Source organism: Protomyctophum parallelum (assembly GCF_964188405.1).
Source record: "Protomyctophum parallelum genome assembly, chromosome: 9".
Taxonomy (NCBI): Eukaryota; Metazoa; Chordata; class Actinopteri; order Myctophiformes; family Myctophidae; genus Protomyctophum; species Protomyctophum parallelum.
Window position 1 is genome coordinate 29,474,422 of NC_139706.1, and position 22,500 is coordinate 29,496,921.

A 22,500-nucleotide genomic window follows, 5' to 3' on the forward strand; every position below is an offset into this window, starting at 1 on the left:
ACAGGAAATACGTAGGCTGCGACCATGAGACCCGCTACGGAATCGGTCTATACACATAATAGCTTTGTGGTGCCCACTAGCTTTGTGGTGCCCACCATGGTTCCTTGAGGGGGTTCCAAATGGACCCTTACGGTTGTGGAACTCTGAGGGTGTCCATTTGGTTCCATTTGTACACTAGTCTCAGAGTTATGGAGGTCCTTGAAATTATACAAGTTTGAGAACCACTGTTAATCCTACTATGATCCTGCTATAACTTTATGTCAGTCTTTTTTCACTTTACCAAATTGTACGTTGGCGTTTTAACTCTATGACTGCCAGGGTTGCCAGGTTAGCTTTTGCGAGAGAAACAAAGCAACCAGGTCTATGAAAACAAGCCTAAAGCCGTTCACTGTTTCAATGTTTTGCTGATAAGAGGTTTCTGCCTGACAATATATACAATGTGGCCGTCTGGAGTGAGTGTGGAAATATAGAGATCAAAGTTGCCTACCCCTGTTCCACAGGATCCGCGTTCAAAGCCAACGGTACCTGATTTAGTCTGTTTTACTGTATCTGTCTCGCCAATGGGTCTGTGTGTCTCTCCACTCTGTCTGTCTCTCCACTGTGTCTCTCCATTTTGGCTATCTCTCCAGTGTAGAGGTCTTCACGGGTCCAATTTGACCAACCTGCACCGAAAAAGAACCGGAGATAATGGAGTGGCCTCCGAATAGAACCACTGCTATTATTAGAAATCTGGCTCCGAGCCCGAAAAGCACCAAGGGTATCGAAGCCGCAGCCCGAATGGAACCGCCTATGATAATGAATATGAGAAACGTTACCCGCACAAAACCTGAGTACCCGAAATGACCGAATTCTGTTCTGAATTATTAAGAGTTCTACAACTCTTAGAGTTGTAGTATATTATTAACTTCTTTCTTACCTAAATGTAGTCTGTGTTGGTACTGCTGCAACACCGTTACATGCTCATTAACGTGAATGACACGCCACGTAAATCCCAGTCAATCATTTTGTTGTCATTTTGTAAGAAGTGCCTACTTCCTCACTAAAGTCACATGACCAAGGCATGGACTTGCGCAGGCTCGCACTGCATGGCTTGAGGAGGGAAAAAGGGGGGTGATTGACAGCTGGGACAGCCAATCACCGGGTCCACTTGGGTTTTAGTCATTACCCGAGCACCGAGACACACAGGATCCGCTCTGAACGTACCCGGGGGTGACTTCTAGTAAACGGGGCCGGCTGCGGGTCGGTTCGGACCCCGGGTATTTTCGGGTATAATATCGGGTATAATATATAATATAAAAAAAGACCTCTACTCTCTCTGTCCAGCCTCTCTGTCTCTCCAGTGTGTCTGTCTTTTCAGTCTGTCAAATGCTCGATAAGATAGGAGTACAAACTGTCTTAAAGGGGAAGTACCACCCCTGCCTGTCTTAAAGAAGTACCGTACTTGATATTTCCTCTCTTGCATTCTCACACTTAAACTCTCTCTCCCCCGCTCTCACTCTCTCTCTTTGTAACCCCCCCCCCCCTCTCTCTCTCTCTCTCTCTCTCTCTCTCTCTCTCTCTCTCTCTCCCTCCCCCCCTCTCTCTCTCTCCGTATCCCCCCCCCCTCTCTCTCAGTTCACCACATCCGTCCATCCATCATTAAGCAGTAAAAACAACAGTGTGTTTAGTTAAGTTGTATATCCTGTGTGTGTTCTGTTATCTGGACTCCACACACAACCCTGACATACAGGTGAACACACACTGACCAGGAAATACTGATAATACGGTGTGTGTGTGTGTGTGTGTGTGTGTGTGTGTGTGTGTGTGTGTGTGTGTGTGTGTGTGTGCGTGTGTGCGTGTGTGCGTGCGTGCGTGCGTGCGTGCGTGCGTGCGTGCGTGCGTGCGTGCGTGCGTGTGTGCGTGCATGCAGACATGGTTAATACAGTATAAATTGCCCATTGCCTTGCATTGCCTCACTGGCAAATGGAAATCTCCAGCCAACAGAGACGATATACTGCAATAGGGTCTGGTTGTCTCTACAAGAAACCTACCTACTTGTTGATGATCTATGCATCTAAAATAATCTTTATTTTATTATGTTTTTCAATAGAATCTCTAATACACCAACATACTGTACATTGTTCAGGTGAAGCAGTTTGGTTTCTCGTGAATATTTAGTATTTAAAGATAGCTAAGCTACAGTATGTCCATACAGATAATGGGAACAACAACTCCGGACAGTGCCTCCCACAGGACCCACACACAACTCTACCCAAATACCCACAGGCGGTCAACAGCACATCATTGATCAACATGAGAGCATTTTAAAAGCAGATACTGTACATTCCTCATCAGCTCTGAATGCATGTGGCTCTGCAACGATATAATATATTAAAAAAACAAATCATCCAAATATTGAATTTATATTAGAATAGAATCCTGACCAACAGCTTGTATTAGTTACGTTTAGTTTTCCGTGCCCCCCCTGAGGGTAGTGTTTTGTTTGTCTGTTGTTGTTTTGTGCAAATGGCTTTATGGAATGACAAGATACTTTCAGGAAAGCTGGGCAAACTTAACTACCTATTATGTAAAATAATTTATATATATATATATATATATATATATATATATATATATATATATATATATATATATATATATATTTATATATATATATATAATTTTCTTATCAACTAGTACCAACAAGGAAAACTAGTGGATTTACAAGTCGACTAGATGCATAGTCGACTAGTTGCTTAAAGCCCTATGATCATGCCTGAGGTGACCAACCAACCAACTGACGGGAAATGCACGATTTCATAGTAAATGCGACATGCCGTCACAACAATAATCTTATATATTTGTGTAGATGAGATTGTATGTTTTGGTGTGTGTGTATAATCTCGATCTGTGAACTAAATTACGTTTCTGTTCCCTTCTGTCTGTCTGTCTGTCTGTCCAGTCTTGTGTCCTATGTTGTGTAAGAATGGAGGTGTCTGTATCCAGAAGGACAGATGTCTCTGTCCTCCAAATTTCACCGGAAAGTTTTGTCACATCCCAGCCACACCCTCGTTTTCCTCGACCAATGAGATCGTCAAGCCACCGTCGGCCCCCTCCAGTGTCTCTGAGGCAGCCAATCAGGAGCTGACCCAGTCAGAGTACCTGGTTCCCCTCCAGAGGAAGCAACCAATCGGAGAGAACCAAGAAGCTGGACAGCCAGGAGGTGAGTAGCCTCGGTCCCAGGCTTACTTATCTGCGAAAAGAAAAGCCTGGTCACAACGTAAGGCAGAGAAGCTATCGGCGGATGTATCCTCCGGAACATCCGTCAGATGTATTTCCCCCGGATACGATATTTTCCAGACCAATCACAACACTTGTTTCATTCGCGGAGAATGTACACTGATTTGTAAAGCCCAAGGAAAACGTAATTTCCTTGGGCGATACTTCCGCTAAAAGTGAGAAGAGAGGAAAGGCTGGAATAGACTATATTTACATGGCAGCTATGTTGCGCTTTCTCCATGCAAAATGCATGGGAAAAGCATATATCACACTGTATTTCTATCAGAAATGCATTAATCAGATGTTAATTCTGTCAGAAAGGCAGTTACCAGACTGTATTTCTATCAGAAATGCATTAATCAGATGGTATTTCTGTCAGAAAGACACCACTCAAAGTGAGGGAAGCCCTGCCCTTATATGTATGTCAGAGGCTGTTGAAGGCTTGAACGCTGCGGAAAAAGCAGGGTGGCAAAGGGGTGGCATTTCATTAAGGCCGCCATAGGATTAATTAATAACTTCACGCCAGGATTTTCCCCCGTTCAACCCAAGAGCCAAAACCTGCGACCAGACAAAATTAATGTTAGGCTACTTCAACTGTGTGTGTTGAACCGGACCGGATGTTGATCTCCTGCTCGATGATGAGAAAGCCTCATCGCGAGGCAATGGCAGGAAGCGTGTTGAATTCATGGCAAGATGGCCACCGTGTGAATATAATCTATGGTCCTCCTCTTTAAGTAAAGCCGACAACGTTCATTTGATGTGTGAAGCTGTGAACTTTGCAAGGTTTCCGTGTCATGTTTGAAATATAAAGACAGGCAGCACAAAGGATACCTCTGTAGGGCTGTCAGGACTCAGGACCCAGCTGTGTGTGCAAGAAAGCTCAAAGTTCATCTTGTAGAGCTGGGACATGAAATGTTCATTCATTCATGAGAAGATAATAATGAAGGGTTTGTATGGTCTCTACTCTCCACTTCTCTTTTCTTCTGTCTCCTATCCTTGCTTGCCACTCTTCTCATCTCTGCCTTCCCCTTTCATCTTCTCTTCTCTTCTCTTCTCTTCTCTTCTCTTCTCTTCTCTTCTCTTCTCTTCTCTTCTCTTCTCTTCTCTTCTCTTCTCTTCTCTTCTCTTCTCTTCTCTTCTCTTCTCTTCTCTTCTCTTCTCTTCTCTTCTCTTCTCTTCTCTTCTCTTCTCTTCTCTTCTCTTCTCTTCTCTTCTCTCCTCTCCTCTCCTCTCCTCTCCTCTCCTCTCCTCTCCTCTCCTCTCCTCTCCTCTCCTCTCCTCTCCTCTCCTCTCCTCTCCTCTCCTCTCCTCTCCTCTCCTCTCCTCTCCTCTCCTCTCCTCTCCTCTCCTCTCCTCTCCTCTCCCTCCCCTCCCCTCCCCTCCCCTCCCCTCCCCTCCTCCCCTCCCCTCCCCTCCCCTCCCCTCCCCTCTCTCCTCTCCTCTCCTCTCCTCTCCTCTCCTCTCCTCTCCTCTCCTCTCCTCTCCTCTCTTCTTTATACAGTACGTCAGTCAGTTCTCATTGCAGTTTGCACAACATTGGTCTCACTGGCTTTCTCTCCACATCTCTTACTCTCTTCTTTATATGTATCTCCAGTTCACCCCCCCCCCCTCTGGCTTGTTCTGCTCTGTAATAGTGACTCAGTCCATCAGAATGTTTCACTACAACAACATCACAACATGGACTGTTCTCTGACCCAGAGATGGGATTGATTGGGATTCTGGTGGGATTTGATTGGTGTGTGTGTGTGTGTGTGTGTGTGTGTGTGTGTGTGTGTGTGTGTGTGTGTGTGTGTGTGTGTGTGTGTGTGTGTGTGTGTGTGTGTGTGTGTGTGTGTGTGTGTGTGTGTGTGTGTGTGTGTGTGCGTGTGCGTGTGCGCGCGTGTGTGTGCGTGTGCTGCCTGCTGTGTTGTCTCTCTCCAGCTCCGAGCTCCATGGTGAAGGTGAGAGTGCAGCACCCCCCAGAGGCCAGTGTTAAAATTCACCAGGTCTTAAAGGTACACTCATCCACTTTCTAAAGACACTCACTTTAGTAGACTTTTTTGCACCTCGAGTAACTCCATTTTGTGTAGGAACTGTGATTCCCAGAGTTCAGTTCAAATCTAATATTATACAAAAAGTATATAGTAGGTGAGCAGAGCACCTTTTGTAACATTAACACTTTCATCAGTATTTAGCTTTTAGACGATGTGTCTGCCCACTGTAGTCACTTTGCTGCATCGATGCAGAATCGTGCACAAATCGCGATGCATTGCTGAAACGATTATTTTTGCCGCCACTACTGACAAGACAACACCAGAAGAGCCTAAGTGACCCAACCTAAGTGATCATGTGTGTCTGTGCACACAACGTCCTACTCTAGGTGAGCAGATACAGCCCAACCCTGCGCTCGCACACCACCAGCAGCGCACACACACAGTCTGCAGGCGCTCCGGCCCCGGCAGGACATCATGGGGTCCAAGCCCAGACTGTCAGAGGAGACGGAACATATACACAACACTCTGGCTTTAAATACTGCTTCAGAGAGGTGAAAGATGGACAGGTGAGTCACAGTCATACGCACACAGTGGTTCTTTTTTATTTCAAGCACTCCCAGCTTTAATGAATTAGGCTATGGACCCCACATTTGATACCATTTTGTCCTCTCTGAGACCACAATTTATTCGTAGCTTCATTTTATTGGCTTGTCAGCAGATATGATCTGGAAACATGAATGAGGCACTCAAACAAAGCAATGGGAAACCGGAACAGGAAATGGGTATACCACCTTCGGGAAACTGGGACTACAGTTATGCACAGAGCGGTAGTAGTTAAGTTGATTTAGCATGCTTTAACTAGCATAGCTTAAGCATAGTTTAGCTCGGTTTAGTGTAGCCTGGTTTGGTTTAGCTTAGCTGGTATTAGTTAAGTTATGTTTCCGTGCCCCCCTGAGGGTAGTGTTTTGTTTGTCTATTGTTGTTTTGTGCATCCTTATGGGAAAATGGCTTTATGGAATGACAAGATACTTTCAGGAAAGCTGGGCAAAAGTCCCTACTAGATTATTTAATAACATTTTGAGGTACTTTACTCCAGGTCAAAGGTCACAAAAAAAGGTTCAAATTGTTTTTGGGCCATACCTATGTCAAACATTATCCAATTTACTTCAACAAAACGTGTTTAACATTCTATGTAACAAACAAAAACGGAATAAAACTAAAAATAGAATGTTTTGGAAAAAGAATCAGGAGGAAGGAAGGCACTGGAGCAAACATTTCGATGTAACTATAACTATATCTTCGTCAGGTCGTGACCTGACAAAGACGTTATAGTTACATCGAAACGTTGTCGTTTTTACCTGCACCATGTTCATTAAAGGCTTTAAGTGACGATTGTGAGTGACAGGGATTGTGAGTGACATGACGTGACAAAACGCAAGGTTCATAATTACACAAATATAATATATTTGATATTTGATATTTTATGTTTTGGTGTGTGTGTGTGTGTGTGTGTGTGTGTGTGTGTGTGTGTGTGTGTGTGTGTGTGTGTGTGTGTGTGTGTGTGTGTGTGTGTGTGTGTGTGTGTGTGTGTGTGTGTGTGTGTGTGTGTGTGTGTGTGTGTGTGTGTGTGTGTGTGTGTGTGTGTGTGTGCAGTGTGGTTCTCCTCTCCCAGGTCTGAGGTCTAAGGAGACCTGTTGTCGAGGAATTGGGAAGGCTTGGGGAATCAACGAGTGTGTGCTCTGTCCACCTAACTCTGGTATGTGCGCGCGCACACACACACACACACACACACACACACACACACACACACACACACACACACACAAACACACAAACAGGTATGCACAAACACTCATCATCCCTCCCTCTTTTTATGTTCTGTCTCTCCCCCTCTGCTCTCCCCTCTCTGTAAGGAGGCAGATGTGTTCTGTTCTGAGAACTTTATGACTGGAATATTCTAGAATTATTCCACCAGGACACACTTATATAACTATCTGACATTATCTCTCTCTCTCTCTCTCTCTCACTCACACAGGCAGACGCACGCACACCCGCGCGCACACCCGCGCGCACACACACACACACACACACACACACACACACACACACACACACACACACACACACACACACACACACACACACACACACACACACACACACACACACACATTATCAGTGTACTGATGTTGCCATGTTCATGTTCTCAAACCTGACTAACTGTAGAAGAATGTTCTTCTGTGGGACTTGGTACACACACAACACATGCACACGCATACACACACAATGATTGGACCATGGTTAACATTTTAACTCACTCTTTTTTGGCATATGCCTATGTCTCCAGATATTACATCATGGATACATAACTGTATTATAACAACACAAGCCACCCTGGAAGACAGACAGGCAGGCAGGCAGGCAAACAGGCAGGCAGGCAGGCAAGCAGACAGACAGACAGACAGACAGACAGACAGAAGGAAATAAAGTATATGAAAGACATGTAGTGGCAATAAATTAATGATCACTTAATGGTGAGAGAGGCACGTTGACAGATAGGGAAACAGACAGACATGATCCTTGGTGGGTGGGGCAATCACCATCTCTTCCTTTGACCTTGTCCTTTGATTTACTCTTTTGATCGCGTGCATGTGCATGTGCGTTTGTGTTATGTGTGTTCATGTGTGTGTGTGTGTGTGTGTGTGTGTTGATGTTCAGATTTCATTGTATCCTATAGTTTAATCCTATAATGTGGGAAAACAGAGTTGTATGAAATCGGATTTGTTTTAATTGAACGTCTGGTGTCAGTGTTTGTGGTGGATGGGAATGATTTGACTGAGGAGTAGACCTGCTGCTGACTGGTCACTGGACATGTATTCCACTACTCATGTTGAACAGTAGACTATTGTTTACCAGTAGATGTGTTTATCAGTAGACCTGCTGATCACACTGGCAGTCAGGTTATCCAAAGGCTGGCCTATAGCTAATGCAGCCGAGCATGAGGTTAAATACAGAGGCAATGATGAATCCCTATTTGCAAAGACGAGAAAAAAAGATAAATACAATTTATCAAAACTTTAATTGCATAAGTATATTAACATTTATGACAACAAGGAACTTCTCGGATGGCCCCGTTGGGATTCCCCAACAGCATGGGGAGGAAGTTGGCTGATAACACAGCAGATGCTTCTGGCAGGCCTCAGCTTTGTTGGAACACAGCCATCCTGTGAACCGTAGAAGGTCACTGTTTTACACTCTGTGTTGTGGTTCCTTTGGATAAACTCCAGAGTCTCATCAGCCAAGAATGTTAACAAACCACGCACGCACGCACGCACACACACACACACACACACACACACACACACATACACACACACACAGCAACTGAGTTTGGTTGATGGGTTTCATCATCCATGCTTGACATGGTGAGTTCCTTCAGCAGCAAGGTGGCTCACACCTCACAGTGACGTGACGTGGTCACCCTTTCAATTAAACTAGAACTCGACTGGCCGAACTCTAGCGCCACGCCGTGCCATCCAGGTGGCCAGTTGTCCACTTGTCCAGGGTACTGTACTGTACTGTACTGTACTGTACTGTACTGTACTGTACTGTACTGTACTGTACTGTACTGTACTGTACTGTACTGTACTGTACTGTACTGTACTGTACTGTACTGTACTGTACTGTACTGTACTGTACTGTACTGTACTGTACTGTACTGTACTGTACTGTACTGTACTGTACTGTATTGTACTGTACTGTACTTTTGGTACTTTAAGTATACCGGACTTTTACTTGTAACACAGTAGTTCTGCATTGCAGTATTGGTACTTTTACTTACGTAAAACATTTGAGTACGTTTTCCACCACTGCTCTTATCACTCCCCAGTCCCCTGTCCACTCACCCAGGGCAAATAAAAGATGATTATGTGATATTAAACTGTACTGTACTATTAATACGCTTTAACATTTTCTTCCTTCCTTCCTTCCGCCCGTCCTTTCTTATTCCTTTCTTCACCTGTGATGTTGGTTGTTGGGTATTATTCATTAATTATGCATTTCTTCACCTGTGATGTTGGTTGTTGGGTATTATTCATTAATTATTCATTTCTTCACCTGTGATGTTGGTTGTTGGGTATTATTCATTAATTATGCATTTCTTCACCTGTGATGTTGGTTGTTGGGTATTATTCATTAATTATGCATTTCTTCAACTGTGATGTTGGTTGTTGGGTATTATTCATTCATTATTCATTTCTTCACCTGTGATGTTGGTTGTTGGGTATTATTCATTCATTATTCATTTCTTCACCTGTGATGTTGGTTGTTGGGTATTAATTGAAAATGAGTTTAGACGGATGGATCCGCAGGTTAATTGGTTTCATTAATGGAGCTACTAACTACCATCAGGTCAAGGCAACAGCACCTGCCCTGCTGGTTTTGACAGTGTCAATGGAACTCAGTGTGTTGGTGAGTCTCACACACACACACACACACACACACACACACACACACACACACAGTTTTATAACCCTGAAACACACATCCTTCGATCATCAATAACTTTGTGAACTTTGATTAATTTGCCAAACGATGTACTGTAGCCAAACCTTTGTCTGCAATGGGTTGCAACATTGACGTCCAGTACTTTGTGTTGTTGCCATGGAATGTCTAGAGAGGGCTTGGCAAGGCTTACAGGGGACGTGCCTCCATGTCTCAAGACTGGAAATATAACAATATACAGTAAGATAGATGGCAACATTATGCCGAAGTGGAATTGGAAAGTCTTACATCCTGCCTGCACTCATGTGTGGATCTGTGTGTGTGTGTGTGTGTGTGTGTGTGTGTGTGTGTGTGTGTGTGTGTGTGTGTGCGCGTGTGCGTGTGCGTGTGTGCGCCTGTGCGTGTGTGTGTGTGTGTGTGTGTGTGTGTGTGCGTGTGCATGTGCGTGTCTGTCTGTTTTTGTGTGAGTTTGTATGTCCACGTATTTGCATACCTCTGTGTGTGTCTTTATATCTAAGTGTGTATATGTTGGTATGCATGCTTGTGTGTGTTTCTACATGTCTTACATGTACAAACGTGTGCAAATGTGTTTGTATGTTGGTGTGCGTGTGTGTGTGTACGTGTTCGCTACCTTTATGTGTGCATGGATGTGTAGATGTTAATGAGTGCATGGAGCCTGGGAAGTGTGAGAATGGGATCTGTGTAAACACCAGGGGGAGCTATAGCTGTGTTTGTAGGGCGGGGTTCATCCTCGATGCCTCACACGGAATCTGCATCTGTAAGTAACACATACATGTATACACAGTGCACACATACATGTATACTAGGCATGTAACGATATATCGTATATCAATATATATCAATATTAATCCCGACGATATATATCGATTTAATAAAAATAGAATCTTCATTTTTTTTTAAATATTTTTTTAGGGGGGCTAGTGAATTATGGTGTGTGTGATATTAAATGTGAGCTTTAATCATATTCCATCATATTCAAGTGCTTTTGGAGAGAAATGAGACAGACTCCATGCAGTCACTTTCAGTAGTAGAAGCCTGCAGAGGGGAGGGGAGCTGTGTGTGTCTGTGACTGTGCCCAGGTGATGGTTGTTAACTCGATGTTAACTAGAAAACAAGAAAGCATATTTACAGTTGTTGCACAGAAGAAGTCATTTTACATGAAAAGTCATGCTACTTACATTTTTGTTGAAAATATTGTGAAAAATCGTATCATGAACCTCATATCGTGATACGTATTGTGAGTTGAGTGTATCGTTACATGCTTAATGTATTCACAACGCACACATACACATGAAAGCCTCCAAGGGCTCTGGAATGTTGCAATGCTGCCGTCTTCCTCTCAGCCGCCGGCTTGGGAATAGAAATGGGAATAATGTTGATTGTGGGTCATTTGTTTGTTTGTCTGTTTGTTTTTTGCCCTAATAATCCATTCTAGCATATATCTATTTGTTTTCCATGTCAAATACAAATTATATAAGTCAATACATCTGTGGGATCCATAGTTTAACTTTTGGTCAATAGAATGAAAACCATGTGGAACATTTTATCATATTGAAGGTGAATGTAGGTCCATTCTTTAGTTTAGTTGAAAGTAAATTCTTGATTCTGTTAAAGGCCAGTCTTTCTCCCACAAAAATGAGGGAAACTCTTTATTACACTGAAAGTCACTGGAACTCTTAGTTGTACATCAGAATGCTACTTTCGTGCGGGGGCGTGTGTGTGTGTGTGTGTGTGTGTGTGTGTATGTGTACTGGACTCTTGCTTGTGTATGTTGGAGGTGCTCTGCTATGAGTACTTCTATTTTATGGGCTTAAATGTGCTTATATTTGACCCTGCCAGATGGCATGAGAGGCTGTTTGCTTGTGGATGTTGTGTATACTCCTGTACAACGATATATGTTCAGACCGACTGCGATGCATGTCTGTCTTGGGGAGTCTTGTGTCTATGAATTCCCGTCCGTATCAGGGTCTCATCCTGCTGTTGCCTTCTGGTTGTCTCATGTAATATCTGAAATCTCAAGAGCTTTCTGATTGTATTTTCCATGTACAGATGTAATCGTTTGGTGCTGCTGACAAGGTTTCCACCTTCCTTGTATAACAATTTTGAGGTGCCATTTGATTTTCTAAGCTTTTCTGATTGATTTGACATTTGTTTGTATATGGTATTGCTGATTTTTGTGTGTTTGTGTGTGCTGACTGGGGCTGGCATGTACTGACTGCATGAAGGGCCTGAATTGTCCTTTTTGCTCCAAGTCTCCCGTTGGACTTCATGGAAACACTAGCAAAGTTAAGCGCTGTATGACTCCTTTCCTCTCCTTTCCTTTCCTCCAGCTCACAGCGTGATCTCAGAGGAGAAGAGTCAGTGTTTCAGGGTGCTGGGGGCAGGGCTCGGGCCCTCCTCCTGTTCCCTGCCCATCCTGAGGAACATCACCAAACAGATCTGCTGTTGTAGCCGTGTGGGGAAAGCCTGGGGGCAGCAGTGCCAGAGATGTCCTTACTTTGGATCAGGTAGGATACGATTAGGTCGCGAGTCGCGAGTAGAACCGACCAAAGTAGAGAGTAGACAATATATTAGAAAAGGGTAAAAAAAGAACAGAATACAGTTCTATTAAACTTAATTAAAACTCTACTTTGTTTACACGCTGAAGAAGGCTTGATGCCGAAACACGTCTGCGTTTGCTATGTTTGTCCATGCATAAAAGTACTTCGGAGTGCTGGCTATTTCTTTCGTACTGTGAATCTTTGTGAGCATCAGATATACTGTATATACAGTTATCTGGCTGCATTGAAGTGTATGATTCAACTTTTCATGGTTTTTTATTGTTTATAATTGTTTTAAGACCTGCACTGGCTGGGAACAGAATCACTGGTTTAAAAAAGTTCTAGTATAAAAACAATCGTGATATGGAATCGCAACAATCGGATCGGGAGGTACTGTAAATGTCCCACCCCACATGAGGTCACATGAGGCACAAGATCATGTACCTGGAAAAATCATGCAACAAACAGTGGCATGTGTGACACCCCTATGGGTGTAAGTGAAGTTGCTTTTGGCTCTCTGTTGTTTATGCGTTTCTAATGTTTCTCTGCATCTCTCTCTCTCTGTCTCCCCTCTCTCTCTCTCTCTCTCTCTCTCTCTCTCTGTCTCCTCTCTCTCTCTGTCTCCTCTCTCTCTCTCTCTCTCCTCTCTCTCTCTCTCTCTCTCTCTCTCTCTCTCTCTGTCTCTCTCTCTTCACTCTCTGTTATAGTTGCGTTCAAGGAGATCTGTCCAGCAGGCCCAGGTTACCACTACTCAGCCTCAGCTCTCCAGTTCAGTCAGAGACTGGCTCATCAGTTAGACACCCGAGGGCCTCCTCTGGTCGTCACAGGAAACCAGGGTCAACATGGCAACCAGGCTAACCAGGGTACGAGTCAGACTTCTATAGTTCTAATAGATGCTCATTCATTTGGTTCATAAATGCTTTCATTTATTCAGTCATCATTCTTCCTGTCATTGCTAGGTTCCTCTATTCAGACCAGCAGCAGTGGAACAACCAGACCTCATAAGCCCTCTACCAATTCTGGTTCAACCGGTAATAGCGGTACTGTTCCCAGCTCTGGTTCATCTGGCACCAGCGGTTCTGTTCCCAGCCGCGGTTCAACTAGTGGTTCAACTGGAGCCAGTGGTTCTGTTCCCAGCCGCGGTTCAACTAGTGGTTCAATTGCTAACAGCGGTTCTGTTCCCAGCCGCGGTTCAACTAGTGGTTCAACTGGAGCCAGCGGTTCTGTTCCCAGCCGCGGTTCAACTAGTGGTTCAATTGCTAACAGCGGTTCTGTTCCCAGCCGCGGTTCAACTAGTAGTTCAATTGCTAACAGCGGTTCTGTTCCCAGCCGCGGTTCAACTAGTGGTTCAATTGCTAACAGTGGTTCTGTTCCCAGCCGCGGTTCAACTAGTAGTTCAACTGGAGCCAGTGGTTCTGTTCCCAGCCGCGGTTCAACTAGTGGTTCAATTGCTAACAGTGGTTCTGTTCCCAGCCGTGGTTCAACTAGTGGTTCAATTGCTAACAGCGGTTCTGTTCCCAGCCGCGGTTCAACTAGTGGTTCAATTGCTAACAGTGGTTCTGTTCCCAGCCGCGGTTCAACTAGTAGTTCAATTGCTAACAGCGGTTCTGTTCCCAGCCGCGGTTCAACTAGTAGTTCAACTGGAGCCAGTGGTTCTGTTCCCAGCCGCGGTTCAACTAGTGGTTCAATTGCTAACAGTGGTTCTGTTACCAGCCGCGGTTCAACTAGTAGTTCAATTGCTAACAGCGGTTCTGTTCCCAGTCGTAGTTCGACTAGTAGTTCAACTAGTGGTTCAACTGGAACCAGTGGTTCCGTTTCCAGCCGTGGCTCAACTAGTGCTACAACTGGTACCAGTGCAGGCTCTACTGGTAGCTCGCTGTCAACCCGGGCCAAGCCTCACTCACCGCCAGTCTCTGGGTCGCTGCCCGCTGGGCCTCAGCAGCCAGGGAGTGGAAGTGCTGTTCCAACCCAGAGTAAGGTCCTGACCCCAGGCAGGGGAGTGGAGCAGCAGGTCCCCCAACAGACCAAGCCTGGAAGTGAAGGGTCCACAACCAAGGTCAAAGCAGAGAGTGGAGGTTCAACAACGTCACAGCTGAGACCTCAGTCTCCGTCCACTGGAAGTCACGGTAAATAACTGGAGAAAAGCTTCAGGGCAGGCTAGCTCTCGGATACTGAGAGCTGAGAGCTTTATTCATGAATTAATTAATTAATTCATTCATTCATTCATTTTCACTTAGCTTCTCAGTTTGGTAATCTTCCTATGTGAAAGGGGTGGTCTCCTTTTTTGCTAAATAATTACTGTATCGATTTTAAATCATTGAATCGTATCGTATCGTATCGCCATGCATTAACCAATATCATCCATGTATCGTACCGTCAACCATGTATCGTGATGCGTATCGAATCGCTGTTAAAATGTATCGTTACACTTTTAGTCTGTGGGCGGGGCGGGACAGAGACTTCCAATGTCAAATTCAAGACACTTCCCATACTCTGATTCGTTTAGCACTATCCAATCAGCAGTGACGGGTGACATTGGAAATGCAGGCTCAAATGGAATACGGCCAAACTGAGAAGCAAAGTAAACTAGAAAAAGTGCCCTTCTGGGCACAGGTCTCCACCAGGATAGGAATGTAGGACATTGCAGCTTGCCTTCATCTGGTGGTTGGATAAAAGGGCAAGAAAAGTAAACTAGGGAGTTGGCATACAAAGTTATCCACAGATCCGTGCAGTTAGAGGTAAAAACACTTTTCGGCCAGTTATAGCGCCACCTTGAGGCTGAGTTGAAATTGTTCATGTGGCATTTCGTCCTCGGCCTAGTGGGAATGTGGGTGCACAATTTCACGGAAATCACGCGATGTGTTCATGATTTGCAGCATTTTGTTTGAAACTGAGCACTCCTGTGAACTTTGGAAGCCAATCTTAACCAATCAGGATGGAGTCTGAGATATCTGAAAGACCGGTTTCGTTGAATGGCTCTAGAGAGACTGTGTACCAATTTGCGTGATGTTTGGACAAAATCTGTAGGTGTACTGTGCAAAAACTTGTTTTGCACAAAGCGGCCTCCTGGTGGCGCTATAACAGGCCGTTCTGGAAAGTTTGGGGCAGAGGTTCATCGTTGGCATCCAGGGAGTGTGTGTGCAAAATTTGGCATCGACCGGGTTAACAGTGGCCGAGATTAGCTGCTCACGGACACACACACACACACACACACACACGGACGGACGGACACACACACACACGGACGGACGGACGGACGGACGGACGGACGGACGGAATGCAAAACATACTCTCCCCCCATGCCTTCGGCCTGGTGGAGACAAAAATCTAAAATAAGTCAGTTGAACGGAGTCTGGATCCCGATTCCCAGGCTAAGTGAGACAAGAGTGATCATATATTTTTATTTTATAATATTTTTTTTATTTGGAAAGAGCAGTCAGTACATTACAGATAGCATTTTCACATATGACACACGAGCAATTCCCAAGATTTTTTTTTTTCCACCCCTCTTCCCTCCCTCATCCCCCCTCCATGTGGCTCCAACTCCAAGGTCTCTGTATAGTCCTTTTTCATGTGACATCAAGTCTACACTTTAAACAGGGCAATATCACTTCGGTTTGAAACATTTCAAGAGGACGAAAAGAAAAGAGTGGGCAGAAAAAGACAGACAGAAAAACAACAACAACCAACAAAAAAAACGAAAGTATATACACTATTGCTGAGGGGGACAAAAACAATACAGCTTTGGTCTTCGACCATGAGAGAAAGAGAGGTGTCTTGAACATTTTCTACAGTCGTAAAGCAGGCAAAGGACCAGTGAGATCACACAAAGTCCGCTCTCAGAGGGGCAATGTGCACTATCCAGTTGTTCCAAATTTGGTAGAAATTGTCTAATCTAGTTCTTAACATGTATGTTAATTTCTCCATTTTGAAAATATCCAGGACTATTCCATGCCAATCGTCCATTGTGGGTGTGATTGGGGATAGCCATCTTCTTGTTATTGACTTTTTGCTGGCTGCCAAGAGCACCTGCAGTAGCTTTGTGTATCTCGACTGGTTAAGACATTCAATGTGGCCCAGGTACAAGGTTGTGAAGTTAAAAGGTATTGGAGTATTAAATACTGAACACAGTGATTTGTGAATATTGTTCCAAAACACCCCCAACTTGGGGCACCCCCAGAAAATGTGGAAGTGGTTGGCTTTCTTTGCCCCACACTGCCTCCAGCACGGCCTATCATCCCCTTTGTATTTTTCCTGATACGGGGTCTTAAAATATCTAATAATATTTTTCCAACAATGCTCTCTCCAGTCCATAGAACAAGTTGAGGTAGACTGGAACTCCCAGATCCCTTCCCACACTTCCTCCGAGAGTTCAATTCCTGCATCCCTCTCCCATCTCTCTTTGATGTACAACGTGCTTTCATTTTTAGCATCTGAAATGGCTCCATATAACTCAGAGATGGACTTACTTGGCTCCACTGTGAGAGCTGACTTCAATATGGAAAAAAACTCTGATTCAACTGCAGAAAACTCTCTGAGTTTACATTCTTGATTGATATAGTGCCGCACCTGGAGATATCTGTAAAAGTCAGCCTGTTCGAAACCATGTTTGACTTGTATTGATCTGAAACTATCGACTTCACTTCTTTGTATAAATGACATATAAGTTGTGACACCTTTCTCTATCCATGACTTAAATCTAATGTCACCTCTATTTGGGGCAAAATCTGTATCGAAGGCACACCATCTGAAAAGTTTCAACATTTTTTTTAAACCACATGATCTCACAACCTTTTGCCACACAGTTAACGTATGGTTTATCCATGGATTATTGATCCTCTCTAATCGGTCCGCCAAACCCTTGTCACCTATTACAGCCTGCAGAGGGAAGTCAGCAACGAGATCAAGCTCCAACTCCTTCCATCTTGCTTTATACCCCCTGTTACTCCAGTATAGCAGTATAGAGTTATCTGCGCTGCGTAATAGTAGTTTCTTAAACAGGGAAGAGCCATGCCCCCTTTGTCCTTTCTCAGTTGTAAATGGTAAATGGTGCATTTATATAGTGCCTTTATCCAAGGCGCTTTACAGAGATTGTGCATTACATTCACCCATTCACACACACATTCATACACCGATGGCAGCGGAAACCATGCAAGGCACCAACTAGCACATCGGGAGCAATTAGGGGTTCAGTGTCTTGCTCAAGGACACTTCGACAGTAACTCTGGGGGAGCCCGGGTTCGAACTGGCAACCTTACGGTTACCATCCAAGCACTCTACCCCTGAGCCAGCCGCCGCCCCAGTTGTAGCGTGCTATATTTAATTCTTGTTTTTTTCCCTTGCCATATGAACCTAGAAATCCATTTATCCCATTCTCTCAATTATTTATCGTCCACTTCTACTGGGAGATTTCTAAAGATGTAAAGTAAACGGGGAAGAATGTTCATCTTGACTGAACTTATTCTTGAGTTTAGGTTTAGGAAGGGGATTAGGTTCCATCTATGTAAATCAGATTTTATTTTCATCGATATGGGACCATAATTAGCTTGCCTTAACTTTGAAGGATCTTTCGTGATTTTATCTTCTAAATGACACTTTGAATGTCTGAAATATTTTGTGTTTCAGAAAAGTAATATCTGCTCAGAATACCAATGTTTAAATTATATTTTAGAGAATATGGAAGCTGATTTCTACGGAGCCCCTGAATGGCCATGCAATTCAAAATACATTTTATCTTGTCCGTACAAGATAATAATTATCTTGTACGGACAAGATAATATGTGATGAAAACAAGCCATGTAAGAGTAATCATTATAATGATAAACTTTAGTACTTAGTATCTCAAAGTAATGATATCTCCAAATAATTACATGAAAAACATGAACTTAATTTTCTCATGTATCATTTTTTTTGCCAATAATAAACCATTATTTTGATAATATCTCTATTATCTATTTTGAGATGCTAAATCCTTATTTTGAGAATCTTTAGACTTACAGGGCCTTTTTTTTCCTGTCTTTATTTTTCATTCAATGTAGAAATGGCTTCCATTAGAGAAAAGATATGTTGTAATATGTAACTTCACTACCTTGTTGATAAAATCGGTTTATGTTTAAGATGTTTAACATCTATAAGCCTGAGGACTGTTTTCAGCGCCTTTCACGATAGAATGATAGGATTCAGCCTTGTAATATCGCATCCATCTCCATGGTTGTACCAAACAGCAGGCAGGGTCTCCTCCACCACTGTTTCCCAGCCCGACCCTTCGGCAGGTAGAGGGGACTCTCTCCCTGCCCAACCCCAGCCAGGTAGAGGGGACTCTCTCCCTGCCCAACCCCAGCCAGACAACCCTGTCTCTGGGTCACGGCTCCACGGGTCCCTCCCCTCCAGCCAGAACAGAGCTGCTGTCCCCCCTACAGCTCGGCCTCCCAGAACACAGACAGGTTGGTTCACCTACTGTCTGCATCTGTCTTACTGTGCCCATACAACCCTGTCTATCTGCCTTTTAATCTCTGTATGTCTCTGTCTGTCTGTCTGTCTGTCTGTCTGTCTGTCTGTCTTGTCTGTCCCATTCCAGCCATCCCTACCAGACGCCCACCTGTTGACAGACAGCCTTCCCACCAATCTCCTCCAATCAGACCAGCTCAACCCCTCCCGTCTCTTGTTACACCCCGCCCACAGAGGCCTGCAGGTATGGTGATCAATCATCAATCATCAATTAGCAAAATATCACTGATACAAATTCATAGATAGAGTAGATGTGTTTCTGAAAACTGAAAATGTGAAAAACATTTATTGAATTGATTTGATATACATGTATTTAATAATTTACCCAACAAATTCACAATGGTAAATGTGTTGCAATGTTACACCAAGAGGTTATATGAATCTTAAAATTCTGAAATAAATTACATGAATCCCCAACAGCCAACAGTCCTATCATGTTCCTTCACAGGTTTGAAACATTAAAACAAAGCACAGCTGCTCTCCCTATTGTATATGCCTGGCCAGACACCTTTCCCAGAAATCCAGTGCATGTGAATGCCTGGAGCACTGGGGATTTCCAACTTACAACTTCCAAAAATGTCCCTAAGGCAGGCAACACATGAGGTGCAGCAGTAAAACACGTACTGACTACAACGCTGGGTTGGGTGCAGAGCCAGCACTGGGCAGTGGGCAAGTTGCATACGTCATCACGTTGTTGTGTTCTTGTTCCACTGCAGATATCCATATCCATAACTGCATTTAAGGTTAAATGTGAACACTATAGGCTATAGGGGGTGGCAATTGCCATTCCCTGGTGACGCAAATGACGCCCCTGTAAAGAAGTCACACAGTCACATCGGTTTTACTCTTTTGACCTTTTCTGTAGTCAGCTGTCTCCAGTTCCAGCTTTTAGCAAACTAAATAACAAAGAACAAATATGTGACAGCTGTGACAACATACAGTATTTGAACATATCACTGAACACAACAGATGAGTGGGTGAACTCAAACATTGACAGACGTGAACTAATTGTATACACTTGCCAAAGGTCAGCAGTTACACTGGGTCAAAGTTGAAAAAGGTTGTAACTGTGGGCATGCCAGGCAGCAAGCATCGCCCTAGGTAGCATCAATGCTCAGTCGGAGGTGGACACTCTTGCACAGCCAGCACTAGGGATGGAGCTCGATACCTGATAAAATCCGTTAACAAGCTTATTGAGTACCCGTTATCAATAGGTTTTGGGCTTATCAAGCCTGTTATCGAGCATAGCGGCCCATGACGTCATGTTCAAACAATCATGGCAAGAGGCGATCAAGAAATAAATGTAATCATCCATGCTGACACAAACATGTCTGTCTAAAAGTGTATTCATACCAGGGGGGCAGTCAGACAGATATTTCGTGAAGCCACTAAGAAAATCGGGACTTCCTGAAAGTTCATATAATGGCCTGTTGTGGCGCTGTCATTGGGCCCAAAAAAACCCATAGCTCCATAGAGGCCCATGTATTTGGGCCCAACTTCACCTAGCTAGACTGTATTACCTTAATTAACATGGTCATGAATACTTTCTGCTTCCAGTCACTAGTTTAAAGTCTCATTTCTCATGTCATAATATTCTTTTTGGAAAATTATGGTCCCATTTATTAAAAAGATTACCATAAAGTCGTGTATGTTCTGAGGCGTGTGGCTACCGTTACAGTCTATGAACGGGAGCCACCCCCCGTTCAGTCAAAATAAAAACCAACAAAGAAGAAGGGGGGAAGTCCCGCCTCGTTGTCTGGGCCCAAACGGAGCCAGCCAATGGCCAGCTGGGCCCAAATGGATCTAGATATATGGCGACTTACAGTGCAAGGAATTACAGGCTTCATTTTACGTCCATGTTAGACCCGGGGAACGCTTTGTCCATATTTTTTACAGTCTATGATTCATACCTACCAACCAGCACTGCCAGGGTAAACAAAATAACACTTTGAAGTTTAACAGTTTCTTTAATATTATTTTGTTGGTAAAAAGGCCAATTGCCTGTTAGAAATGTACTGTATACAGCACACTGTGGTTTTCATGCTAATCATGTGTTCCTAGCTCTAACAGGGAGGCAGACAATGGGCCTGCGTGTCTGTTGTTGTAGGACAGGGTTCCCCAATTAATTTTCCTCAAGGGCCATATTTTGACTAGCGTACCAGGCTGTGGGCCGAGTCTGCACGCGCGAGGTCGAGGTCTTGCCCTGAAAATTCATTTTCAGGGCAAGACCCCATTTGAAAAGGATGCCCAGTTTGACATGCATAGGCTACTGACCCCCATTTAATGCCATTTATATCTGGGACCCTTTTTGTTTTTGGAAATTCTTTCATGGGCCACAAGGGGGCGCTCTGTGGGCCGCAAATGGCCCGCGGGCCGCCTATTGGGGTACCCTGTTGTAGGACAACAGGGGAGAAACGCAATTTTGTGGCTCCATTATGACATTTCAGAGAGGTCTATAAAAATGTAATTATGTTATCGAAGTTCACCTCCACAAATACAGTAGTTTTACTTTAGATGTAGGCTTAAGTTTTGAGGATGGGCATTTGTAAACATGCTTTATGTGCCGTATGATATCACTCTACCCCAGCATAGTGACAAACAAAGCTTTGCCTCTTTCTGTGTGCATTAATATGACCACCTTGTCACCATGTTTGTTGTCAGAAGACTTTTGACTCTGACCTGCCCTCTAGTGGGCATAATATCCATCTTTTCTCAGCTACAAGCTGATTTGATTTTTGAGTGAATGATAGATAAGCATGTGGACATTCCAAACCTGCATTCAGCTATTTGTTGGCCAAAATCTGATTTGTGCAGCCTTTTTCTCATGCTGAGAGAATATATTTAGCCTACTACAAAATAGTTATTATTTTGTCATTTCTTGTACTGTATATACAGTATGTGCACTGCTAATAGTGTGTGTGTGTGTGTGTGTGTGTGTGTGTGTGTGTGTGTGTGTGTGTGTGTGTGTGTGTGTGTGTGTGTGTGTGTGTGTGTGTGTGTGTGTGTGTGTGCAGCAGTGCAGACTGTGTGTGAGAGCAGGCCAGGTGTGTGTGGGCGTGGTCGCTGTGTGGACCAGCCTGCAGGGCGTTACACCTGTGTGTGTGACCATGGTTACCAAGTTAATGCTCAGCAGAACTACTGTCAAGGTAGAACACACACACACACACACACACACACACACACACACACACACACAATGTGTTTCCTCCGACATTATTGAAAAGATAGCTCTTTCAGATTGTATTGTAGTGTTTCGCACAACAAGCTGGAATCGAACCCATGTCTGCAGCTCAATAGACCAACAGGCAACCCACTGCTCCAATAGAGCTATCGGTGGAGCAAGTTACAGAATGTTCTCTTGCAAGGTTTCTACAATATACACTTATACAGTGTGTGTTTGTGTGTGTGCGTGTTCGTGTGTGGGTAGATGTGAACGAGTGTGTCCAGTCTCCAGGTGTGTGTCCATTGGGCGAGTGTGTGAACACGGTGGGGAGTTACTGGTGTGAGTGTCCCAGTGGATACACCAGTAGCACGCAGAGGACACGCTGTCAAGGTCAGAACTACAGCAGATCCATCAATCATACATCTCAAATAATTAATCAGTCAATCCGTCAGTTGATACATTGATGACTCAATCATTGGTTTCCTGTCTTCAGACATTGACGAGTGTCTCCAGACTCCCTGTAGCAACGGCCGCT

The 22,500-nt window shown here is 44.1% G+C and overlaps 1 protein-coding gene across 6 annotated transcripts in view; it reads left to right on the forward strand.

The window, feature by feature from the left end:
- The window catches only part of ltbp4 (latent transforming growth factor beta binding protein 4), a 51,660-nt gene that overhangs the window by 7,317 nt on the left and 21,843 nt on the right, over nucleotides 1-22,500 (forward strand). Inside the window, exons 2-15 of one of the 6 annotated variants that reach the window (XM_083773045.1) lie at nucleotides 2,942-3,202; nucleotides 5,179-5,252; nucleotides 5,618-5,797; nucleotides 6,885-6,987; nucleotides 9,642-9,701; nucleotides 10,390-10,512; nucleotides 12,086-12,262; nucleotides 13,003-13,158; nucleotides 13,255-14,421; nucleotides 18,520-18,738; nucleotides 18,873-18,986; nucleotides 21,817-21,948; nucleotides 22,230-22,355; nucleotides 22,459-22,500. The exon at nucleotides 22,459-22,500 is cut by the window's right edge and continues 72 nt beyond it. In XM_083773045.1, coding sequence (XP_083629171.1) covers nucleotides 2,942-3,202; nucleotides 5,179-5,252; nucleotides 5,618-5,797; nucleotides 6,885-6,987; nucleotides 9,642-9,701; nucleotides 10,390-10,512; nucleotides 12,086-12,262; nucleotides 13,003-13,158; nucleotides 13,255-14,421; nucleotides 18,520-18,738; nucleotides 18,873-18,986; nucleotides 21,817-21,948; nucleotides 22,230-22,355; nucleotides 22,459-22,500 — 2,934 coding nt within the window. The remainder of the gene's footprint in view (nucleotides 1-2,941; nucleotides 3,203-5,178; nucleotides 5,253-5,617; nucleotides 5,798-6,884; nucleotides 6,988-9,641; nucleotides 9,702-10,389; nucleotides 10,513-12,085; nucleotides 12,263-13,002; nucleotides 13,159-13,254; nucleotides 14,422-18,519; nucleotides 18,739-18,872; nucleotides 18,987-21,816; nucleotides 21,949-22,229; nucleotides 22,356-22,458) is intronic. The other 5 variants (XM_083773047.1, XM_083773046.1, XM_083773048.1 and 2 more) reach the window with 5 other exon arrangements.